The following is a 21364-nucleotide window of genomic DNA, read 5'->3' on the forward strand; positions in this document are numbered from 1 at the left end:
GTGAGAAAAGCTGGGGTGGTCATGAGGCAGCGAGGTCATCGGAGATTATAGGCATTTCTGAACACATGCGTTTTCATGTCATTATGCCCTTTCCTTATATCACAGTGCACTGGGTAACATGATTTCAACACATACCCTTCATGTTGCATCTAAAATGTTTGTATTGGACACATTGATACTTCCATACATAGGGCTGTGAATGGTGCTGCCAGTTAAGGATATGACATTTAGGTAAATCTCTGGAATACCCCTTTAAAGCGCACCAATCAGCAGGATTTTCCTACATAACCTATAGCCAGTGCTATACTGGCACTATCAGGCTGATTTTATACATATCTTTAGTTGTCAGCTCGGATGTTTAGGTTTTAAAACTCAAGCAAGTAAAATTTGTAAAATGAGCAGCTTTTGATTGGCAGTAGCTGCCGATCAGCTGATAGCTGGTGGGTATTCATAGTGATTCCCACCCCCCTGCCTGTCCATCCTCCCCCTGTAATTTATGCTAATTCTATTATAGAATCCCATGTGACCAGAAGGGGCGAGGCCTCATCCAACAGAAAAATAATGTTGCTTTCTGGTAACAGCTATGTTGGATGAGGCCACGCCCCTTCTGGTCACATGGGTATGACATCAGCACAGGTCTTTTTAGCCACCATGATTTAGCCACAATCATTAGTAACACACTTCTATAATGGAATTAGCATACATAATAGTGGGAGGTTACATAAGCAGGGGGGCGGGAATCACTATCAAAACCCCACCCCAGCTATTAGCAGCTGCTGTCAATCAAAAAGCTATTCATTTTACAATCTTTACTTGCCTATATTTCAAAACCCATACATCCGAGCTGACCACTAAAGGTATATATAGAATCAGCCTGATAGTGCCAGTATAGCACTGGCTTTAGATTATATAGGGAAATCCTGGTGGTTGGTGCGCTTTAAGCCCTCTTAACTTTGGTAGGTCTTATCCATCATAATTGACTTATGATTCTACGGCTTATCAGTGCTACAGTCTTAGCTGTGATCATTGCAAATATAAAAGACTTGCCTAGAACAACATGGTGGCCATTGGGACCACCGACGTTCCCAGACTCTAAAATGCACATGCACACTATTACATCACTCATTTTCTATGAATCTGCCAGAGACAGCCGAATAAAGGAGCAGAAATCATGTACATATAAGGCAATATTTTGGAAAGTATATGTGTATTTATATGCAACATGTGCTACAAAGGGAGAAATCTTTGTAACTGAACCCCATCCCTTGACTACAAGGCGGCAGATTGAAAGCTGTAAGCGCGACTGTGCAGAGACTTCAATAGGACAACTTCCAAAATGTTCAACACAAATTGTACCACACCTTTACCATGTTGGTTACCATGGCTGGAGAAAAGTTGAGTATCTTTAACCTTACAGGGGTTGTTCACTAGTGGAGAACCCAAGAATTAAGTATTTAAGAGCTCTAATATATATAAAAATAATGTATAGTCACCTACCGCGACGGTGCCTGTCCGGGGATGTCAGCGGCTTTGTTATTGGGGAATGAAATAACTTGTTGTGTCACGTGAAGGCCGCTGCCAACATGAGGCCCTTTGTCAGCTGTTTACTACGGTATTTTGTCAGTACCGGTGTCCGTCCTGAAGGAGTATTGATCAGCTGCAGCCAAACGTTGGTCCAGTCAGCAGGTGACACAACAATGTCACATCATTACCAGGAGCAGTGACACCAACATCGCTGGAATACCGCCATTGATAGAGGTGAGTACATACTGTTCTGATTAGAATTGGGGTCCTGACATCATTAAGCAGGGGTTTACCAGTAGTGAACATCTCATTTAGTGCTAAATTAAAACAAATAAAGGATCATTCCCATCTATGATGTTATCTAGGAACCAACTGGTCTTGAGAATGGAGCAGTGAAATGTCCAATAAGAATGGTGGGGTGTCCACACAAGCGCACTACCAAGAGGACCAAGATTACCAAGTGAACTTTGTAGCTTTGTTATCGGGATCGGTGGCAAGCCCAGTTTTTGGATGGGAAATGATCAACAAGTTATTCTGTGGATAGGTGACATCATACTAAGCAAGGGATAAACTAAGAATATATTCCCCAGAATTACTTGTTTTTGTGAGCAGCTACGAATATTTCCCCCTCATTATTGACGAGATCACTCTTCGCCTTCTTAGCATTGACCTCAACTTCATCAATAATGAAACCTGCAACATTAAGAGTTTCTCTCACAAACTGCTCATCATATTTGAAGACATTAACTTTCTGTCCCCCCATCATGACGGAGGATGTATTTAACATCCCAAATAACAGCAGACGTCCTCCGGGCTTCAGCAGCGTATAGAACGTCTTCAGATATCTCTCGAAGTCAGCTCCATCTTTACTTATTGTGTCAAGGAGATCTACAGTTGTCACAGCGTCCGCTTTGGGTAAAACCTCTGGATCTGTAATATTTTCTTTAGTAAGGTCATATCTCCGGACAGGCTGTACTGTAGATCTCACATTTGTGTCTGGCTGTGTATCCCCATCACTGAAACAAAAACATAACAAATGTCATTAACCAAAGTTCACTTAAGACCAAAATGATAAATGTCATTATTATTAGATGTTCTTGACGGAAATATGGGCAACTTCAGAAGTTTGGGTCATCTGTATAAATGCACCATCTTTATGGTGAAGTTCAGGGGGTCAGGACATTATTGTGAGGACCCTCCTACAGGTAGAAGTAATATTTAGGATAGCTCTCTCTTGAAGACACCAATTGTGCTATGGTTTCATAAGTGTGAAGTGTAATGTGTATTGTGTCCTGTGTTAAGGGGGCTTTACACGCTGCGACATCGCTAATGCGGAGTCGTTGGGGTCACGGAATTTGTGACGCACATCCGGCCGCATTAGCGATGTTGCTTGCGTTCTTCATCAGGGGAGAGGCATCCTGATGAAGAATTGACACCAAATATTTTGAAACATTCGTCAGGCGTTTTCCTGCGGTCTCATTCCAGTGACCGGCCACTATTTCTGCCCTTACCATCATTGTCTGTAGATATTAATTTCCTAATACCGTGTTTTTCCAAAAATAAGACCTCCCCCAAAAATAAGCCCTAGCAGGGATTTTCAGCATTTTCAGAGAAAGGCTTAAATATAAGCCCTCCCCCGAAAATAAGCCCTAGTCGCGGATCAATAATGAAGTGTCCGTGCAGCTAAAAAAGATACAGATACTGCAGGACACTTCATTATACACAGCGGCACCCAGCAATTACACTCACCTGACACTGAGCAGCAGGACCTGCAGTGATCACACACCCGCACACATCAGCTCACACACACACACACTCACACACACACACACGATCTCACACACAAACATCGGATCGCACACACAGTCAGATCGCACGCATAATCAGATCGCACACACAAACATCGGATCACTTGCAAACATCAAATCACACACACACACACACACACACATCGGATCGCATACACACTCACCTCATCCAGTGACATCGATCTCTTCTCGCCGGGAGAATCCTGAGGCAGTGCGGTGCAGCGCGACGAACAGGACCTGCGGCCAGACACGTGACTTGCTCTCATTCCCTGCTGCTGTAAGTGCTGGATGTGATATGATGTGTGTGTGTGTGTGTGTGTCTGCAATCGGCTGTGTGTGTATCTGTGATCGGCTGTGTTTTTCTGTGATCTGCTGTGTGTATCTGTGATCGGCTGTGTGTATCTGTGATCGGCTGTGTGTATCTGTGATCGGCTGTGTGTATCTGTGATCGGATGTGTGTGCCTGTGATCGGCTGTGTGTATCTGTGATCGGCTGTGTGTGCCTGTGATCTGCTGTGTGTATCTGTGATCGGCTGTGTGTGCCTGTGATCGGCTGTGTGTATCTGTGATCGGCTGTGTGTGCCTGTGATCGGCTGTGTTTTTCTGTGATCTGCTGTGTGTATCTGTGATCGGCTGTGTGTATCTGTGATCGGCTGTGTGTATCTGTGATCGGCTGTGTGTATCTGTGATCGGATGTGTGTGCCTGTGATCGGCTGTGTGTATCTGTGATCGGCTGTGTGTGCCTGTGATCTGCTGTGTGTATCTGTGATCGGCTGTGTGTGCCTGTGATCGGCTGTGTGTGCCTGTGATCTGCTGTGTGTATCTGTGATCGGCTGTGTGTGCCTGTGATAGGATGTGTGTATCTGTGATCTGCTGTGTGTATCTGTGATCGGCTGTGTGTGCCTGTGATCGGATGTGTGTATCTGTGATCGGCTGTGTGTATCTGTGATCTGCTGTGTGTATCTGTGATCGGCTGTGTGTGCCTGTGATAGGATGTGTGTATCTGATCGGCTGTGTGTGCCTGTGATAGGATGTGTGTATCTGTGATCGGCTGTGTGTGCCTGTGATCGGATGTGTGTATCTGTGATCGGCTGTGTGTATCTGTGATCTGCTGTGTGTATCTGTGATCGGCTGTGTGTGCCTGTGATAGGATGTGTGTATCTGATCGGCTGTGTGTGCCTGTGATAGGATGTGTGTATCTGATCGGCTGTGTGTGCCTGTGATAGGATGTGTGTATCTGTAATCTGCTGTGTGTATCTGTGATCGGCTGTGTGTATCTGTGATCGGCTGTGTGTGCCTGTGATAGGATGTGTGTATCTGATCGGCTGTGTGTGCCTGTGATAGGATGTGTGTATCTGTGATCTGCTGTGTGTATCTGTGATCTGCTGTGTGTATCTGTGATCGGCTGTGTGTGCCTGTGATAGGATGTGTGTATCTGATCGGCTGTGTGTGCCTGTGATAGGATGTGTGTATCTGTGATCTGCTGTGTGTATCTGTGATTGGCTGTGTGTATCTGTGATCGGCTGTGTGTATCTGTGATCGGATGTGTGTGCCTGTGATCGGCTGTGTGTATCTGTGATCGGCTGTGTGTGCCTGTGATCTGCTGTGTGTATCTGTGATCGGCTGTGTGTGCCTGTGATCTGCTGTGTGTATCTGTGATCGGCTGTGTGTGCCTGTGATAGGATGTGTGTATCTGTGATCTGCTGTGTGTATCTGTGATCGGCTGTGTGTGCCTGTGATCGGATGTGTGTATCTGTGATCGGCTGTGTGTATCTGTGATCTGCTGTGTGTATCTGTGATCGGCTGTGTGTGCCTGTGATAGGATGTGTGTATCTGATCGGCTGTGTGTGCCTGTGATAGGATGTGTGTATCTGTGATCGGCTGTGTGTGCCTGTGATCGGATGTGTGTATCTGTGATCGGCTGTGTGTATCTGTGATCTGCTGTGTGTATCTGTGATCGGCTGTGTGTGCCTGTGATAGGATGTGTGTATCTGATCGGCTGTGTGTGCCTGTGATAGGATGTGTGTATCTGATCGGCTGTGTGTGCCTGTGATAGGATGTGTGTATCTGATCGGCTGTGTGTGCCTGTGATAGGATGTGTGTATCTGTGATCTGCTGTGTGTATCTGTGATCTGCTGTGTGTATCTGTGATCGGCTGTGTGTGCCTGTGATAGCATGTGTGTATCTGATCGGCTGTGTGTGCCTGTGATAGGATGTGTGTATCTGTGATCTGCTGTGTGTATCTGTGATCGGCTGTGTGTGCCTGTGATAGGATGTGTGTATCTGTGATCGGCTGTGTGTATCTGTGATCTGCTGTGTGTATCTGTGATCGGCTGTATGTGCCTGTGATAGGATGTGTGTATCTGATCGGCTGTGTGTGCCTGTGATAGGATGTGTGTATCTGTGATCGGCTGTGTGTATCTGTGATCGGCTGTGTGTGCCTGTGATCGGCTGTGTGTATCTGTGATCGGATGTGTGTATCTGATCGGCTGTGTGTATCTGTGATCGGCTGTGTGTATCTGTGATCTGCTGTGTGTATCTGTGATCTGCTGTGTGTATCTGTGATCTGCTGTGTGTGTCTGTGATCGGCTGTGTGTGTCTGCGATCGGCTGTGTGTATCTGTGATCGGCTGTGTGTGTCTGTGATCGGCTGTGTGTATCTGTGATCGGCTGTGTGTGTCTGTGATCGGCTGTGTGTGTCTGCGATTGGATGTGTGTATCTGTGATCGGCTGTGTGTATCTGTGATCGGATGTGTGTATCTGTGATGGCTGTGTGTGCCTGCGATCTGCTGTGTGTGCCTGCGATCTGCTGTGTGTGATCTGCTGTGTATATCTGCGATCTGCTGTGTATATCTGCGATCTGCTGTGTGTATCTGTGATCTGCTGTGTATATCTGCGATCTGCTGTGTGTCTGTGATCGGCTGTGTATATCTGCGATCTGCTGTGTGTATCTGTGATCGGCTGTGTGTATCTGTGATCGGCTGTGTGTATCTGTGATCGGCTGTGTATATCTGCGATCTGCTGTGTGTATCTGTGATCTGCTGTGTGTATCTGTGATCTGCTGTGTGTATCTGCGATCTGCTGTGTGTGTATCTGTGATCGGCTGTGTGTATCTGTGATCGGCTGTGTGTATCTGTGATCGGCTGTGTGTATCTGTGATCTGCTGTGTGTATCTGTGATCGGCTGTGTGTATCTGTGATCGGCTGTGTGTATCTGTGATCTGCTGTGTGTATCTGTGATCTGCTGTGTGTATCTGTGATCGGCTGTGTATATCTGCGATCTGCTGTGTGTATCTGTGATCGGCTGTGTGTATCTGTGATCGGCTGTGTGTGCCTGTGATCGGCTGTGTGTGTGCCTGTGATCGGCTGTGTGTATCTGTGATCTGCTGTGTGTATCTGTGATCGGCTGTGTGTATCTGTGATCGGCTGTGTGTATCTGTGATCGGCTGTGTGTATCTGTGATCGGATGTGTGTGCCTGTGATCGGCTGTGTGTATCTGTGATCGGCTGTGTGTGCCTGTGATCTGCTGTGTGTATCTGTGATCGGCTGTGTGTGCCTGTGATCTGCTGTGTGTATCTGTGATCGGCTGTGTGTGCCTGTGATCGGATGTGTGTATCTGTGATCGGCTGTGTGTATCTGTGATCTGCTGTGTGTATCTGTGATCGGCTGTGTGTGCCTGTGATAGGATGTGTGTATCTGATCGGCTGTGTGTGCCTGTGATAGGATGTGTGTATCTGTGATCGGCTGTGTGTGCCTGTGATCGGATGTGTGTATCTGTGATCGGCTGTGTGTATCTGTGATCTGCTGTGTGTATCTGTGATCGGCTGTGTGTGCCTGTGATAGGATGTGTGTATCTGATCGGCTGTGTGTGCCTGTGATAGGATGTGTGTATCTGATCGGCTGTGTGTGCCTGTGATAGGATGTGTGTATCTGTGATCTGCTGTGTGTATCTGTGATCGGCTGTGTGTATCTGTGATCGGCTGTGTGTGCCTGTGATAGGATGTGTGTATCTGATCGGCTGTGTGTGCCTGTGATAGGATGTGTGTATCTGATCGGCTGTGTGTGCCTGTGATAGGATGTGTGTATCTGTGATCTGCTGTGTGTATCTGTGATCTGCTGTGTGTATCTGTGATCGGCTGTGTGTGCCTGTGATAGGATGTGTGTATCTGATCGGCTGTGTGTGCCTGTGATAGGATGTGTGTATCTGTGATCTGCTGTGTGTATCTGTGATCGGCTGTGTGTATCTGTGATCGGCTGTGTGTATCTGTGATCGGATGTGTGTGCCTGTGATCGGCTGTGTGTATCTGTGATCGGCTGTGTGTGCCTGTGATCTGCTGTGTGTATCTGTGATCGGCTGTGTGTGCCTGTGATCTGCTGTGTGTATCTGTGATCGGCTGTGTGTGCCTGTGATAGGATGTGTGTATCTGTGATCTGCTGTGTGTATCTGTGATCGGCTGTGTGTGCCTGTGATCGGATGTGTGTATCTGTGATCGGCTGTGTGTATCTGTGATCTGCTGTGTGTATCTGTGATCGGCTGTGTGTGCCTGTGATAGGATGTGTGTATCTGATCGGCTGTGTGTGCCTGTGATAGGATGTGTGTATCTGTGATCGGCTGTGTGTGCCTGTGATCGGATGTGTGTATCTGTGATCGGCTGTGTGTATCTGTGATCTGCTGTGTGTATCTGTGATCGGCTGTGTGTGCCTGTGATAGGATGTGTGTATCTGATCGGCTGTGTGTGCCTGTGATAGGATGTGTGTATCTGATCGGCTGTGTGTGCCTGTGATAGGATGTGTGTATCTGTGATCTGCTGTGTGTATCTGTGATCGGCTGTGTGTGCCTGTGATAGGATGTGTGTATCTGTGATCGGCTGTGTGTATCTGTGATCTGCTGTGTGTATCTGTGATCGGCTGTGTGTGCCTGTGATAGGATGTGTGTATCTGATCGGCTGTGTGTGCCTGTGATAGGATGTGTGTATCTGTGATCGGCTGTGTGTATCTGTGATCGGCTGTGTGTGCCTGTGATCGGCTGTGTGTATCTGTGATCGGATGTGTGTATCTGATCGGCTGTGTGTATCTGTGATCGGCTGTGTGTATCTGTGATCTGCTGTGTGTATCTGTGATCTGCTGTGTGTATCTGTGATCTGTGTGTATCTGTGATCGGCTGTGTGTGTCTGCGATCAGCTGTGTGTATCTGTGATCGGCTGTGTGTATCTGTGATCGGCTGTGTGTATCTGTGATCGGCTGTGTGTGTCTGTGATCGGCTGTGTGTGTCTGCGATTGGATGTGTGTATCTGTGATCGGCTGTGTGTATCTGTGATCGGCTGTGTGTATCTGTGATCGGCTGTGTGTATCTGTGATCGGCTGTGTGTGTCTGTGATCGGCTGTGTGTGTCTGTGATCGGCTGTGTGTGTCTGTGATCGGCTGTGTGTGTCTGCGATTGGATGTGTGTATCTGTGATCGGCTGTGTGTATCTGTGATCGGCTGTGTGTATCTGTGATCGGCTGTGTGTGTCTGTGATCGGCTGTGTGTATCTGTGATCGGCTGTGTGTATCTGTGATCGGCTGTGTGTATCTGTGATCGGCTGTGTGTATCTGTGATCTGATGTGTGTATCTGTGATCTGCTGTGTGTATCTGTGATCTGCTGTGTGTATCTGTGATCTGCTGTGTATATCTGCGATCTGCTGTGTGTCTGTGATCGGCTGTGTATATCTGCGATCTGCTGTGTGTATCTGTGATCGGCTGTGTGTATCTGTGATCGGCTGTGTGTATCTGTGATCGGCTGTGTATATCTGCGATCTGCTGTGTGTATCTGTGATCTGCTGTGTATATCTGTGATCGGCTGTGTGTATCTGCGATCTGCTGTGTGTGTATCTGTGATCGGCTGTGTGTATCTGTGATCGGCTGTGTGTATCTGTGATCGGCTGTGTGTATCTGTGATCTGCTGTGTGTATCTGTGATCGGCTGTGTGTATCTGTGATCGGCTGTGTGTATCTGTGATCTGCTGTGTGTATCTGTGATCTGCTGTGTGTATCTGTGATCGGCTGTGTATATCTGCGATCTGCTGTGTGTATCTGTGATCGGCTGTGTGTATCTGTGATCGGCTGTGTGTGCCTGTGATCGGCTGTGTGTGTGCCTGTGATCGGCTGTGTGTATCTGTGATCTGCTGTGTGTATCTGTGATCGGCTGTGTGTATCTGTGATCGGCTGTGTGTATCTGTGATCGGCTGTGTGTATCTGTGATCGGATGTGTGTGCCTGTGATCGGCTGTGTGTATCTGTGATCGGCTGTGTGTGCCTGTGATCTGCTGTGTGTATCTGTGATCGGCTGTGTGTGCCTGTGATTTGCTGTGTGTATCTGTGATCGGCTGTGTGTGCCTGTGATCGGATGTGTGTATCTGTGATCGGCTGTGTGTATCTGTGATCTGCTGTGTGTATCTGTGATCGGCTGTGTGTGCCTGTGATAGGATGTGTGTATCTGATCGGCTGTGTGTGCCTGTGATAGGATGTGTGTATCTGTGATCGGCTGTGTGTGCCTGTGATCGGATGTGTGTATCTGTGATCGGCTGTGTGTATCTGTGATCTGCTGTGTGTATCTGTGATCGGCTGTGTGTGCCTGTGATAGGATGTGTGTATCTGATCGGCTGTGTGTGCCTGTGATAGGATGTGTGTATCTGATCGGCTGTGTGTGCCTGTGATAGGATGTGTGTATCTGTGATCTGCTGTGTGTATCTGTGATCGGCTGTGTGTATCTGTGATCGGCTGTGTGTGCCTGTGATAGGATGTGTGTATCTGATCGGCTGTGTGTGCCTGTGATAGGATGTGTGTATCTGATCGGCTGTGTGTGCCTGTGATAGGATGTGTGTATCTGTGATCTGCTGTGTGTATCTGTGATCTGCTGTGTGTATCTGTGATCGGCTGTGTGTGCCTGTGATAGGATGTGTGTATCTGATCGGCTGTGTGTGCCTGTGATAGGATGTGTGTATCTGTGATCTGCTGTGTGTATCTGTGATCGGCTGTGTGTATCTGTGATCGGCTGTGTGTATCTGTGATCGGCTGTGTGTATCTGTGATCGGATGTGTGTGCCTGTGATCGGCTGTGTGTATCTGTGATCGGCTGTGTGTGCCTGTGATCTGCTGTGTGTATCTGTGATCGGCTGTGTGTGCCTGTGATCTGCTGTGTGTATCTGTGATCGGCTGTGTGTGCCTGTGATAGGATGTGTGTATCTGTGATCTGCTGTGTGTATCTGTGATCGGCTGTGTGTGCCTGTGATCGGATGTGTGTATCTGTGATCGGCTGTGTGTATCTGTGATCTGCTGTGTGTATCTGTGATCGGCTGTGTGTGCCTGTGATAGGATGTGTGTATCTGATCGGCTGTGTGTGCCTGTGATAGGATGTGTGTATCTGTGATCGGCTGTGTGTGCCTGTGATCGGATGTGTGTATCTGTGATCGGCTGTGTGTATCTGTGATCTGCTGTGTGTATCTGTGATCGGCTGTGTGTGCCTGTGATAGGATGTGTGTATCTGATCGGCTGTGTTTGCCTGTGATAGGATGTGTGTATCTGATCGGCTGTGTGTGCCTGTGATAGGATGTGTGTATCTGTGATCTGCTGTGTGTATCTGTGATCGGCTGTGTGTGCCTGTGATAGGATGTGTGTATCTGTGATCGGCTGTGTGTATCTGTGATCTGCTGTGTGTATCTGTGATCGGCTGTGTGTGCCTGTGATAGGATGTGTGTATCTGATCGGCTGTGTGTGCCTGTGATAGGATGTGTGTATCTGTGATCGGCTGTGTGTATCTGTGATCGGCTGTGTGTGCCTGTGATCGGCTGTGTGTATCTGTGATCGGATGTGTGTATCTGATCGGCTGTGTGTATCTGTGATCGGCTGTGTGTATCTGTGATCTGCTGTGTGTATCTGTGATCTGCTGTGTGTATCTGTGATCTGTGTGTATCTGTGATCGGCTGTGTGTGTCTGCGATCAGCTGTGTGTATCTGTGATCGGCTGTGTGTATCTGTGATCGGCTGTGTGTATCTGTGATCGGCTGTGTGTGTCTGTGATCGGCTGTGTGTGTCTGCGATTGGATGTGTGTATCTGTGATCGGCTGTGTGTATCTGTGATCGGCTGTGTGTATCTGTGATCGGCTGTGTGTATCTGTGATCGGCTGTGTGTGTCTGTGATCGGCTGTGTGTGTCTGTGATCGGCTGTGTGTGTCTGTGATCGGCTGTGTGTGTCTGCGATTGGATGTGTGTATCTGTGATCGGCTGTGTGTATCTGTGATCGGCTGTGTGTATCTGTGATCGGCTGTGTGTGTCTGTGATCGGCTGTGTGTATCTGTGATCGGCTGTGTGTATCTGTGATCGGCTGTGTGTATCTGTGATCGGCTGTGTGTATCTGTGATCTGATGTGTGTATCTGTGATCTGCTGTGTGTATCTGTGATCGGCTGTGTGTGTCTGTGATCGGCTGTGTGTGTCTGCGATTGGATGTGTGTATCTGTGATCGGCTGTGTGTATCTGTGATCTGCTGTGTGTATCTGTGATCGGCTGTGTGTATCTGTGATCGGCTGTGTGTATCTGTGATCGGCTGTGTGTGTCTGCGATTGGATGTGTGTATCTGTGATCGGCTGTGTGTATCTGTGATCGGCTGTGTGTATCTGTGATCGGCTGTGTGTGTCTGCGATCGGATGTGTGTATCTGTGATGGCTGTGTGTGCCTGCGATCTGCTGTGTGTGCCTGCGATCTGCAGTGTGTGATCTGCTGTGTATATCTGCGATCTGCTGTGTATATCTGCGATCTGCTGTGTGTATCTGTGATCTGCTGTGTATATCTGCGATCTGCTGTGTGTCTGTGATCGGCTGTGTATATCTGCGATCTGCTGTGTGTATCTGTGATCGGCTGTGTGTATCTGTGATCGGCTGTGTGTATCTGTGATCGGCTGTGTATATCTGCGATCTGCTGTGTGTATCTGTGATCTGCTGTGTATATCTGTGATCGGCTGTGTGTATCTGCGATCTGCTGTGTGTGTATCTGTGATCGGCTGTGTGTATCTGTGATCGGCTGTGTGTATCTGTGATCGGCTGTGTGTATCTGTGATCTGCTGTGTGTATCTGTGATCGGCTGTGTGTATCTGTGATCGGCTGTGTGTATCTGTGATCGGCTGTGTGTATCTGTGATCGGCTGTGTATATCTGCGATCTGCTGTGTGTATCTGTGATCGGCTGTGTGTATCTGTGATCGGCTGTGTGTGCCTGTGATCGGCTGTGTGTATCTGTGATCTGCTGTGTGTATCTGCGATCTGCTGTGTATATCTGCGATCTGCTGTGTATATCTGCGATCTGCTGTGTGTATCTGTGATTGGCTGTGTGTATCTGTGATCGGCTGTGTGTGCCTGTGATCGGCTGTGTGTGCCTGTGATCGGCTGTGTGTGCCTGTGATCGGCTGTGTGTGCCTGTGATCGGCTGTGTGTGCCTGTGATCGGCTGTGTGTATCTGTGATTGGCTGTGTGTGTCTGCGATCTGCAGTGTGTGATCTGCTGTGTGTATCTGATCTGCTGTGTGTGTGCCTGTGATCGGCTGTGAGTATCTGTGATCGGCTCTGTGTATCTGTGATCGGCTGTGTGTATCTGTGATCTGCTGTGTATATCTGCGATCTGCTGTGTGTGTGTGCCTCTGATCGGCTGTGAGTATCTGTGATCGGATGTGTGTATCTGTGATCGACTGTGTGTATCTGTGATTGGCTGTGTGTATCTGTGATCGGCTGTGTGTGATCTGCTGTGTATATCTGTGATCTGCTGTGTGTGTGTGTGTGTGTGTCTGGGATCTTCTGTGTGTGTCAACGTGTCAGCTAGCAGCAGGGTAGGATGGCGTGCAGCACCGACCGGAGATCGCCGGAGGACCTTGGAACTACGCAGACGTCCTGGTCTGGTGAGTATGAGTCTCCTGGGAAGTGGGGGGGGGGGGTCTGCTTTTTTGGGGGTTAAACTTACCCCCAACCGTGTTTCTCCAAAAATAAGACCTCCTCCAAAAATAAGCCCTAGTGCTTTTTTGGGGGGCAAAAAAAATATAAGACAGTGTCTTATTTTTGGAAAAACACGGTATTGGTTGTATGTTATACTAACTTATATGGGATCCTGTGGGGATATGTCCATTATGGGCACAGTCTAATATGGAGTATACTTATAATAATAATCCATTGCTTTGCAATTTTTGTAAATGTTTTGTATATCCTGGATCCCTAGTGATCTGTGTATAGGACCTGATCCTGGTATATTTTATATGCTTTTAATGGATGTTCACCTTGTGCCTTAGTAAACTTTTTTGTACTATTTTGCACTATAAAAACTCTATGTCCTCTTTCTTCATATACTATGATTTTGAGTTTGAGCTGCATGTGGGGATGCGGTAGAATCCACATCCACAATTACAATTGTATGGTGTTATGGAGCTTATTGTTAATTTATGTCCCTGTATCCAGTAGCATAAATAGATTATAGAAAAGGTATTTCTAAAGATCCTATATGATAAGCTAATGATGGCAAGGACTAGTTGCAAGGGCATTAGTTCCTAGGCTTATTCCGCCCCCTTATCAAGCCCCCAGGGACGTACTAACATTCTACTCAATGCCCATTGCTCAGCGTCATCATTGGCAGTGATACGCATACCTGTGTCCATTGTCACTGCCTCAGACGCCGGGCAGTACTCATGATCAGAAGTCCCCAGCACTTCCGCTCATGCGCAATAGACCTCTTTGAAGCCGGGACACGTAGACCCAACTTCATAGTGCGCATGCCTGGAAGTGTCGGGGACTTATGATCATGCGCACTGACCCTAAGCCCGGCATTCTGAGGTGGTGCAATGGACACAAGTATGTGCGTCACTGCTGTTGATGACGCTGGCAATGGGCATTGAATAGCATGTTAGCACACCGCTGTCGGCGGTGTGCTAACATGCTATAAGGGCAGAATGAGTGCAGGAACTAATGCCCTTGTAACTAGTCCCCGTGCTCTCTTTCTAAAGATCTCTTTATGTATGCTACTAGATACAGGGACAGTCAGCCAGGGATTAGCAATATGCATCTGTGGCGCCCTGGACTAGCCAGGTCGTCACAGGTAACACGCACACACCCCCACCACCCTAGGCAGTTACATTAGCCAGACACAAAACCCTTGTTGCCTCCCTCCAGGGTCTGATGTCCACACCAGGTGGGGAAGAGCCAGGCGGTTGGCCCCGCCCACCGAGGAGTTCACAGGCCTGGAGGCGGGAAAGGTAGTCAGTGAAGTTTAGGAGGTTGAAGTGAGAGGAGTAAAGTGGAGAGTGTCTGGGTTGTGGCCCAGGCACTGACAGCAAGGTTGGCAGACGGTGGCGGCCGTCTGCAGGAGTGGTGGATCAACCCGGAACCATAGGACCGGGGTCGGGCGGAGGCCCGCCGGTACCGACCGGGGAGCGAAGTGAAGCTAGCACACACAGGCAGGGCCATCGGACCCCGACTAGGCTTGGAGTCGCCATCAACAGTCAAATCCAAGTGTGACAGGAACCCCAGGGGTTTCCTAACAACCAAAGACCCGTTAGAAGGCAACCGTCCGCACCGTGAGGGTATACAGCCACCGCCAATGGCTAGAGACCCAAGGGCCAGCGCCTGCGGGCAAAACGGGCTCCTCCGGCATCCATACACCGGGGAGCGGACTACCGTTGGGAACCCATCGTAGTCAAGACAGTACACAAAGGTGCAGGGAAAGACAGCCACCATCACCTGTCCGGGGAGAGACACTGCAGCAGCCGGCTGCGGAACCCGTCCATCCAGCCGTTTAGTTTACTGGAGACTTTATGCATCTCTTGCTGAGTGAGTACACCCGTGCCATCCGGCACCGCGCCGCGCTGTCCCTGCAACCCTGCACCTCACCTACCCTGCCTCCCAGTCACACCACCGGGCCCCGGGACCACTAACCCCTACCCACGGAGGGGGAAAACAACATCACAGCTGCTCCCTACCATCGCTCCCGGGATCTTCACCACAACCCGTGGGTAACGTCATGGACTAAATCCCCAAACCAAACCACCCCCCTTTTCACTCACGGGCGAGGAGCGCCGCTCGAGTCCCCGGATCCGGCCCACCGCTCGAGCCACCGAGCAGCAGCAGCAGCACCGGACCCGAGCGTTAGCGAGCGCAGCGCCCCACCGCCCGCGACACATCCAGAACTGCTCATGATTGTGGGTGCATATTGGACCTGACAGGTTCCCTTTAAGGAGTTTGTCTCTGGATATCTGAAGTGTTGTTACTATTGCAGCTGTAAAGTTTCCTACGAAAGAAGGAGTGGTTTTTTTTATTGTGTCTTTCCCCAGCCATTTGTCTTACCATCCTGGTGTTGTCTTATTGTGGTGACAAGATTAGCATCTCAATGGCCTTCAATAGGCAGGCTGAGCTCAGGGCCAGCAAGGGCCTAGGCACGTGATCGGCTTACAAGGAGACGGACCCATCTAGGGACATTAGGGAGTGCAGAGATCAGCTTCAGGTGAGTGTTAGGAGGTGACCCCGCTCCCTGGGATATGATTAACAGCAATGTAAACTAATTAATATAAGTAATAGATCAATATCTCAAATATCACAGAAAAAACTTCCTGTATTTTCCCCATTGTTGATCATCACGGCTCGATAGACTTCTACCATTTGTATAATGACTTCACCTGTTTCCTGTGATACCGGCCAGGATTTTCGATGCGCAAGACCAATCAAACGCTCCCGTACGTTTGTTCACAAATTTATTAATCTCTGCGATGCTACTGTCAGAGTCTCGCAGTATTATTATCTGTTTGAAATAGTGGGAGGCAGGTAAAAGATGGTAAATGAGGGAGCCGTAGCTGACATCAATCAATGTGTCCCCTTTAATGTGACCTGTGGGAGAATAAGAAGTGCAAAGTATTATATTATACGTGATATAATAGAATACACTGTAAAATATATTATATATAGGTCATAGATCGATAGAGGGATAGATCGATAGAGGGATAGATCGATAGAGGGATAGATCGATAGAGGGATAGATCGATAGAGGGATAGATCGATAGAGGGATAGATCGATAGAGGGATAGATCGATAGAGGGATAGATCGATAGAGGGATAGATCGATAGAGGGATAGATCGATAGAGGGATAGATCGATAGAGGGATAGATCGATAGAGGGATAGATCGATAGAGGGATAGATCGATAGAGGGATAGATCGATAGAGGGATAGATCGATAGAGGGATAGATCGATAGAGGGATAGATCGATAGAGGGATAGATCGATAGAGGGATAGATCGATAGAGGGATAGATCGATAGAGGGATAGATCGATAGAGGGATAGATCGATAGAGGGATAGATCGATAGAGGGATAGATCGATAGAGGGATAGATCGATAGAGGGATAGATCGATAGAGGGATAGATCGATAGAGGGATAGATCGATAGAGGGATAGATCGATAGAGGGATAGATCGATAGAGGGATAGATCGATAGAGGGATAGATCGATAGAGGGATAGATCGATAGAGGGATAGATCGATAGAGGGATAGATCGATAGAGGGATAGATCGATAGAGGGATAGATCGATAGAGGGATAGATCGATAGAGGGATAGATCGATAGAGGGATAGATCGATAGAGGGATAGATCGATAGAGGGATAGATCGATAGAGGGATAGATCGATAGAGGGATAGATCGATAGAGGGATAGATCGATAGAGGGATAGATCGATAGAGGGATAGATCGATAGAGGGATAGATCGATAGAGGGATAGATCGATAGAGGGATAGATCGATAGAGGGATAGATCGATAGAGGGATAGATCGATAGAGGGATAGATCGATAGAGGGATAGATCGATAGAGGGATAGATCGATAGAGGGATAGATCGATAGAGGGATAGATCGATAGAGGGATAGATCGATAGAGGGATAGATCGATAGAGGGATAGATCGATAGAGGGATAGATCGATAGAGGGATAGATCGATAGAGGGATAGATAGATAGAGGGATAGATAGATAGATAGAGGGATAGATAGATAGATAGAGGGATAGATAGATAGATAGATAGAGGGATAGATAGATAGATAGAGGGATAGATAGATAGATAGAGGGATAGATAGATAGAGGGATAGATAGATAGATAGAGGGATAGATAGATAGATAGATAGAGGGATAGATAGATAGATAGAGGGATAGATAGATAGATAGAGGGATAGATAGATAGAGGGATAGATAGATAGATAGAGGGATAGATAGATAGAGGGATAGATAGATAGAGGGATAGATAGATAGAGGGATAGATAGATAGAGGGATAGATAGATAGAGGGATAGATAGATAGAGGGATAGATAGATAGAGGGATAGATAGATAGAGGGATAGATAGATAGAGGGATAGATAGATAGAGGGATAGATAGAGGGATAGATAGATAGAGGGATAGATAGATAGAGGGATAGATAGATAGAGGGATAGATAGATAGAGGGATAGATAGATAGAGGGATAGATAGATAGAGGGATAGAGGGATAGAGGGATAGATAGATAGAGGGATAGATAGATAGAGGGATAGATAGATAGAGGGATAGAGGGATAGATAGATAGAGGGATAGATAGAGGGATAGATAGATAGAGGGATAGATAGATAGATAGAGGGATAGATAGACTCATTACAAGGTATATACACATGAGGTATATATAGAAAAAAAAATGACCTCATTCACAATCAGCAGCTGGAACATTCAAGGCCTGAGCACCTCGGCCTTTGGATGTAAAACAAATGACCCCGACTTTATTCAAAGACTGAAGAATATAGACATTCAGATCCTCCTGGAAACATGGACCAGAGCTGAAAACGAATCTCTGGTGCCAATCGGATACAGAGAAATCTCAGTCCCTGCCCTTAAAAATAAAAACATCAAACAGGGCCGCTGCTCAGGAGGAATATTGATCTGTTATAAAGAAGAGCTCCACCAGTACATCAAACCAGTGAAGAGAGGAGGCAGCCACATATGGATCAGAATCAGCAGCTCCATCCTCACCTCTCAGTCCGATGTCTACCTCTGCACCACCTATATACCACCGCCAGAGTCCCCCTACTTCAATCCAGACAGCTTTGAGATCTTACAAGAAGAAGCCACCCATTATCAGGTCCTGGGCAAAGTTCTCATCTTTGGAGACCTCAATGCAAGAACAGGGAGAGAAAAAGACTTTCTGACCACAGATGGAAACATCTACATATTTGGGGCAGAGAACGACAGTCACGACTCAGAACACTCAGAGAGAAACAGCTATGACAGTACAGTCAACAAAAGTGGCAAAAAGCTCCTGAACTTATGTAAAAGTTTAGGTCTTCATATTCTTAATGGACGTACAAAGGGAGACTCACTGGGAAGATATACACTAGACTCCCATGTAGGAAGGAGTGTAGTAGACTACGCCATTACAGATATGGACCCGGCAAATATTAGCGCCTTCATAGTCACCCCACAAACGCACCTGTCAGACCACAGCCAACTTCTCCTGTACATGAAATCTACAGAGAAACCATCCACACAAAAGCCACAGCAGAGCAGCCTCTACAACCGACCTCCATCCTATAAATGGTCCAAGACGTCAGAAATAAAATATAAAGAGGCTCCCAACAGACCGGAATTACAAGAGATGCTCCACAACTTCTACAGCTACAAGTACAAGTCAAACCCAGAAGGAGTGAATCAAGCTGCAAAAGACCTCAACAAAATATTCCACACCATGGCCAAATTGTCCGACCTCAAACAAGTCAACTACAAGAGGCCAAAAGAAAAGCAGATCAATGGTTGGTTTGACAAAGAGTGTAAAGCCGTTCGAAAGACCCTGAGAACAGCCTCAAACAATAAACACAGAGACCCCAACAACCCAGACCTGAGGGAAGCCTATGACACCATACAAAAGCAGTACAAAACCATCCTCAGGAGGAAGAAGCAGAGCTACATCTCTACCAAACTTAGCCAACTCCAAGACGCCCTCCAAGACAACTCCTTCTGGGAAATATGGAGCCACATGGACACAAAGAGCAAGAAAAAGACTGATACCCATATCCAAAATGGCAACATCTGGCTCCAGTACTCCAGAGACCTCTACAAAGACATCCCAAAAGAAGGACTAAGCCAAGAGCAGGAAAACATAACATCAAAACTAAAGGCAATGGAAGAGAAAATCAAAAACTTCCAAAACCCACTGGACACACCAATTACATTACAGGAAGTTGCAGAGAAAATCACTTCCATAAAGTGTAAAAAATCTAGTGGTCTGGATGGAATCCCCCCAGAGATGTTGAAGTACAGCCCACCAGAAATTCAAGCTGCAATGGTTAAACTGTTCAACATTGTGCTGAGTGCTGGCTACTTCCCTCGTACCTGGAACCAAGGACTCATTACACTGATCCACAAGATTGGGGACAGGTATGACCCTGCCAACTACAGAGGCATATGTGTCAGCAGTAACTTGGGAAAACTGTTCAACAGCATCCTAAACAAAAGGATCATCAGTTTCCTTACCGAGCACAATGTCTTGAGCAAAAGCCAAGCAGGGTTCGTGCCAAACCACCGCACCACGGACCACATCTACACCCTGCACAGTCTCATTCAGAGCCACGTCCACAATACAAAGCATGGGAAGATATACGCCTGCTTTGTAGACTTTAAAAAGGCCTTTGACTCAGTGTGGCACCCGGGCTTGTTCTTAAAAATGCTGGAAAGCGGAATAGGAGGAAAGACCTACGATGTCATCAAAAGCTCCTACACCGAGAACCTCTGCAGCGTGAGTGTGAACGGTAGAAGAACGGCTTATTTCCAGCAGAGCCGAGGAGTCAGACAGGGCTGCAGCCTAAGTCCAACGCTCTTCAATATTTACATCAATGAGCTGGCTGCTGCTCTGGAATCTTCACCTGCTCCAGGTCTCACACTCCATGACGCCCAGGTGAAATTCTTGCTCTATGCAGATGACCTACTGCTGGTGTCACCAACCGAGAAAGGTCTCCAAGACAACCTACAAATTTTGGAGAAATTCAGCTCCACATGGGCACTACCGATCAATCTAAAGAAAATAAACATCATGGTGTTCCAGAAGAGAAAAAGAAGATTTGACCAGCATCCTTCATTTGTCGTAAACGGCTGCACTCTAACAGGAACAGACAAATACACCTACTTGGGCCTGGAAATTCACCAGTCAGGGAGCTTTAAACAAGCCATAGAGACCCTGAAAAACAAGGCCTGCAAAACCTTTTATGCCATCCGAAGGAAATTGTATCATCTGAAGCCACCAGTGAGGGTCTGGCTAAAAATCTTCGATTCCATCATTGCTCCAATCCTCCTGTACGGCAGCGAAGTCTGGGGCCCTCACACTTACCCAGATTGGTCAAGGTGGGATTCCAGCCCAACAGAAATATTCCACCTGGAATTCTGTAAGCACCTTCTCCAGGTCCATCGAAGCACCTCCAACAGCGCCTGTCGAGCCGAGCTGGGCAGATTCTCTCTACACGTAGCAGCTCTGAAGAGGTCACTATCATTTCAGGCTCACCTACAGAGCAGCAATCCAAGCTCCCATCACCACAAAGCTCTGATATATATACGTGGGCCAGATGAACCAGGACCCCGGGCACAGCTCTCCCAAACCCAACTGGACAAAATAACCAATCACAGCAGCCTGACAAGAACCAGAATCAGGAAGATGGTAGACGAGGGCCAGGAGAGGTATGTCAGTGACTGGAGGACCGACATCAACACCTCACAGAAACTGACCACGTACCAGAGACTACAGAGAGACTACAGACTGGCCCCGTATCTGGAGAAAATCCCGGACCCCAGAGACCGCAGGACCCTGAGCCGATATAGACTCAGTGCCCACAGTCTAGCCATCGAATCCGGTCGACACAAGCAGAGCTACAAGCCAAGGGAGGACAGACTGTGCCAACACTGTGACCTGGAGGCCCTGGAGGATGAAACCCACTTCCTGCTACACTGCACCAAGTACTCAGCAGTGAGGGACACTCACTTCAGGAGACTC

At 47.6% G+C, this 21364-nt stretch overlaps 1 protein-coding gene across 1 annotated transcript in view; it reads right to left on the bottom strand.

Moving 5' to 3' along the window:
• Positions 1 to 349: 349 nt before the first annotated feature.
• Positions 350 to 21364, bottom strand: part of LOC142257169 (nicotinamide N-methyltransferase-like) — a 38376-nt gene continuing 17361 nt past the window's right edge. Inside the window, exons 4-5 of the mRNA XM_075329288.1 lie at positions 16003 to 16210; positions 350 to 2540 (exon numbers count right to left, since the gene is read on the bottom strand). Of these exons, the coding sequence (XP_075185403.1) occupies positions 2117 to 2540; positions 16003 to 16210 (632 nt within the window). The 3' untranslated portion in view covers positions 350 to 2116. The remainder of the gene's footprint in view (positions 2541 to 16002; positions 16211 to 21364) is intronic.

The sequence above is a fragment of the Anomaloglossus baeobatrachus genome, chromosome 11, assembly GCF_048569485.1.
Source record: "Anomaloglossus baeobatrachus isolate aAnoBae1 chromosome 11, aAnoBae1.hap1, whole genome shotgun sequence".
Taxonomy (NCBI): Eukaryota; Metazoa; Chordata; class Amphibia; order Anura; family Aromobatidae; genus Anomaloglossus; species Anomaloglossus baeobatrachus.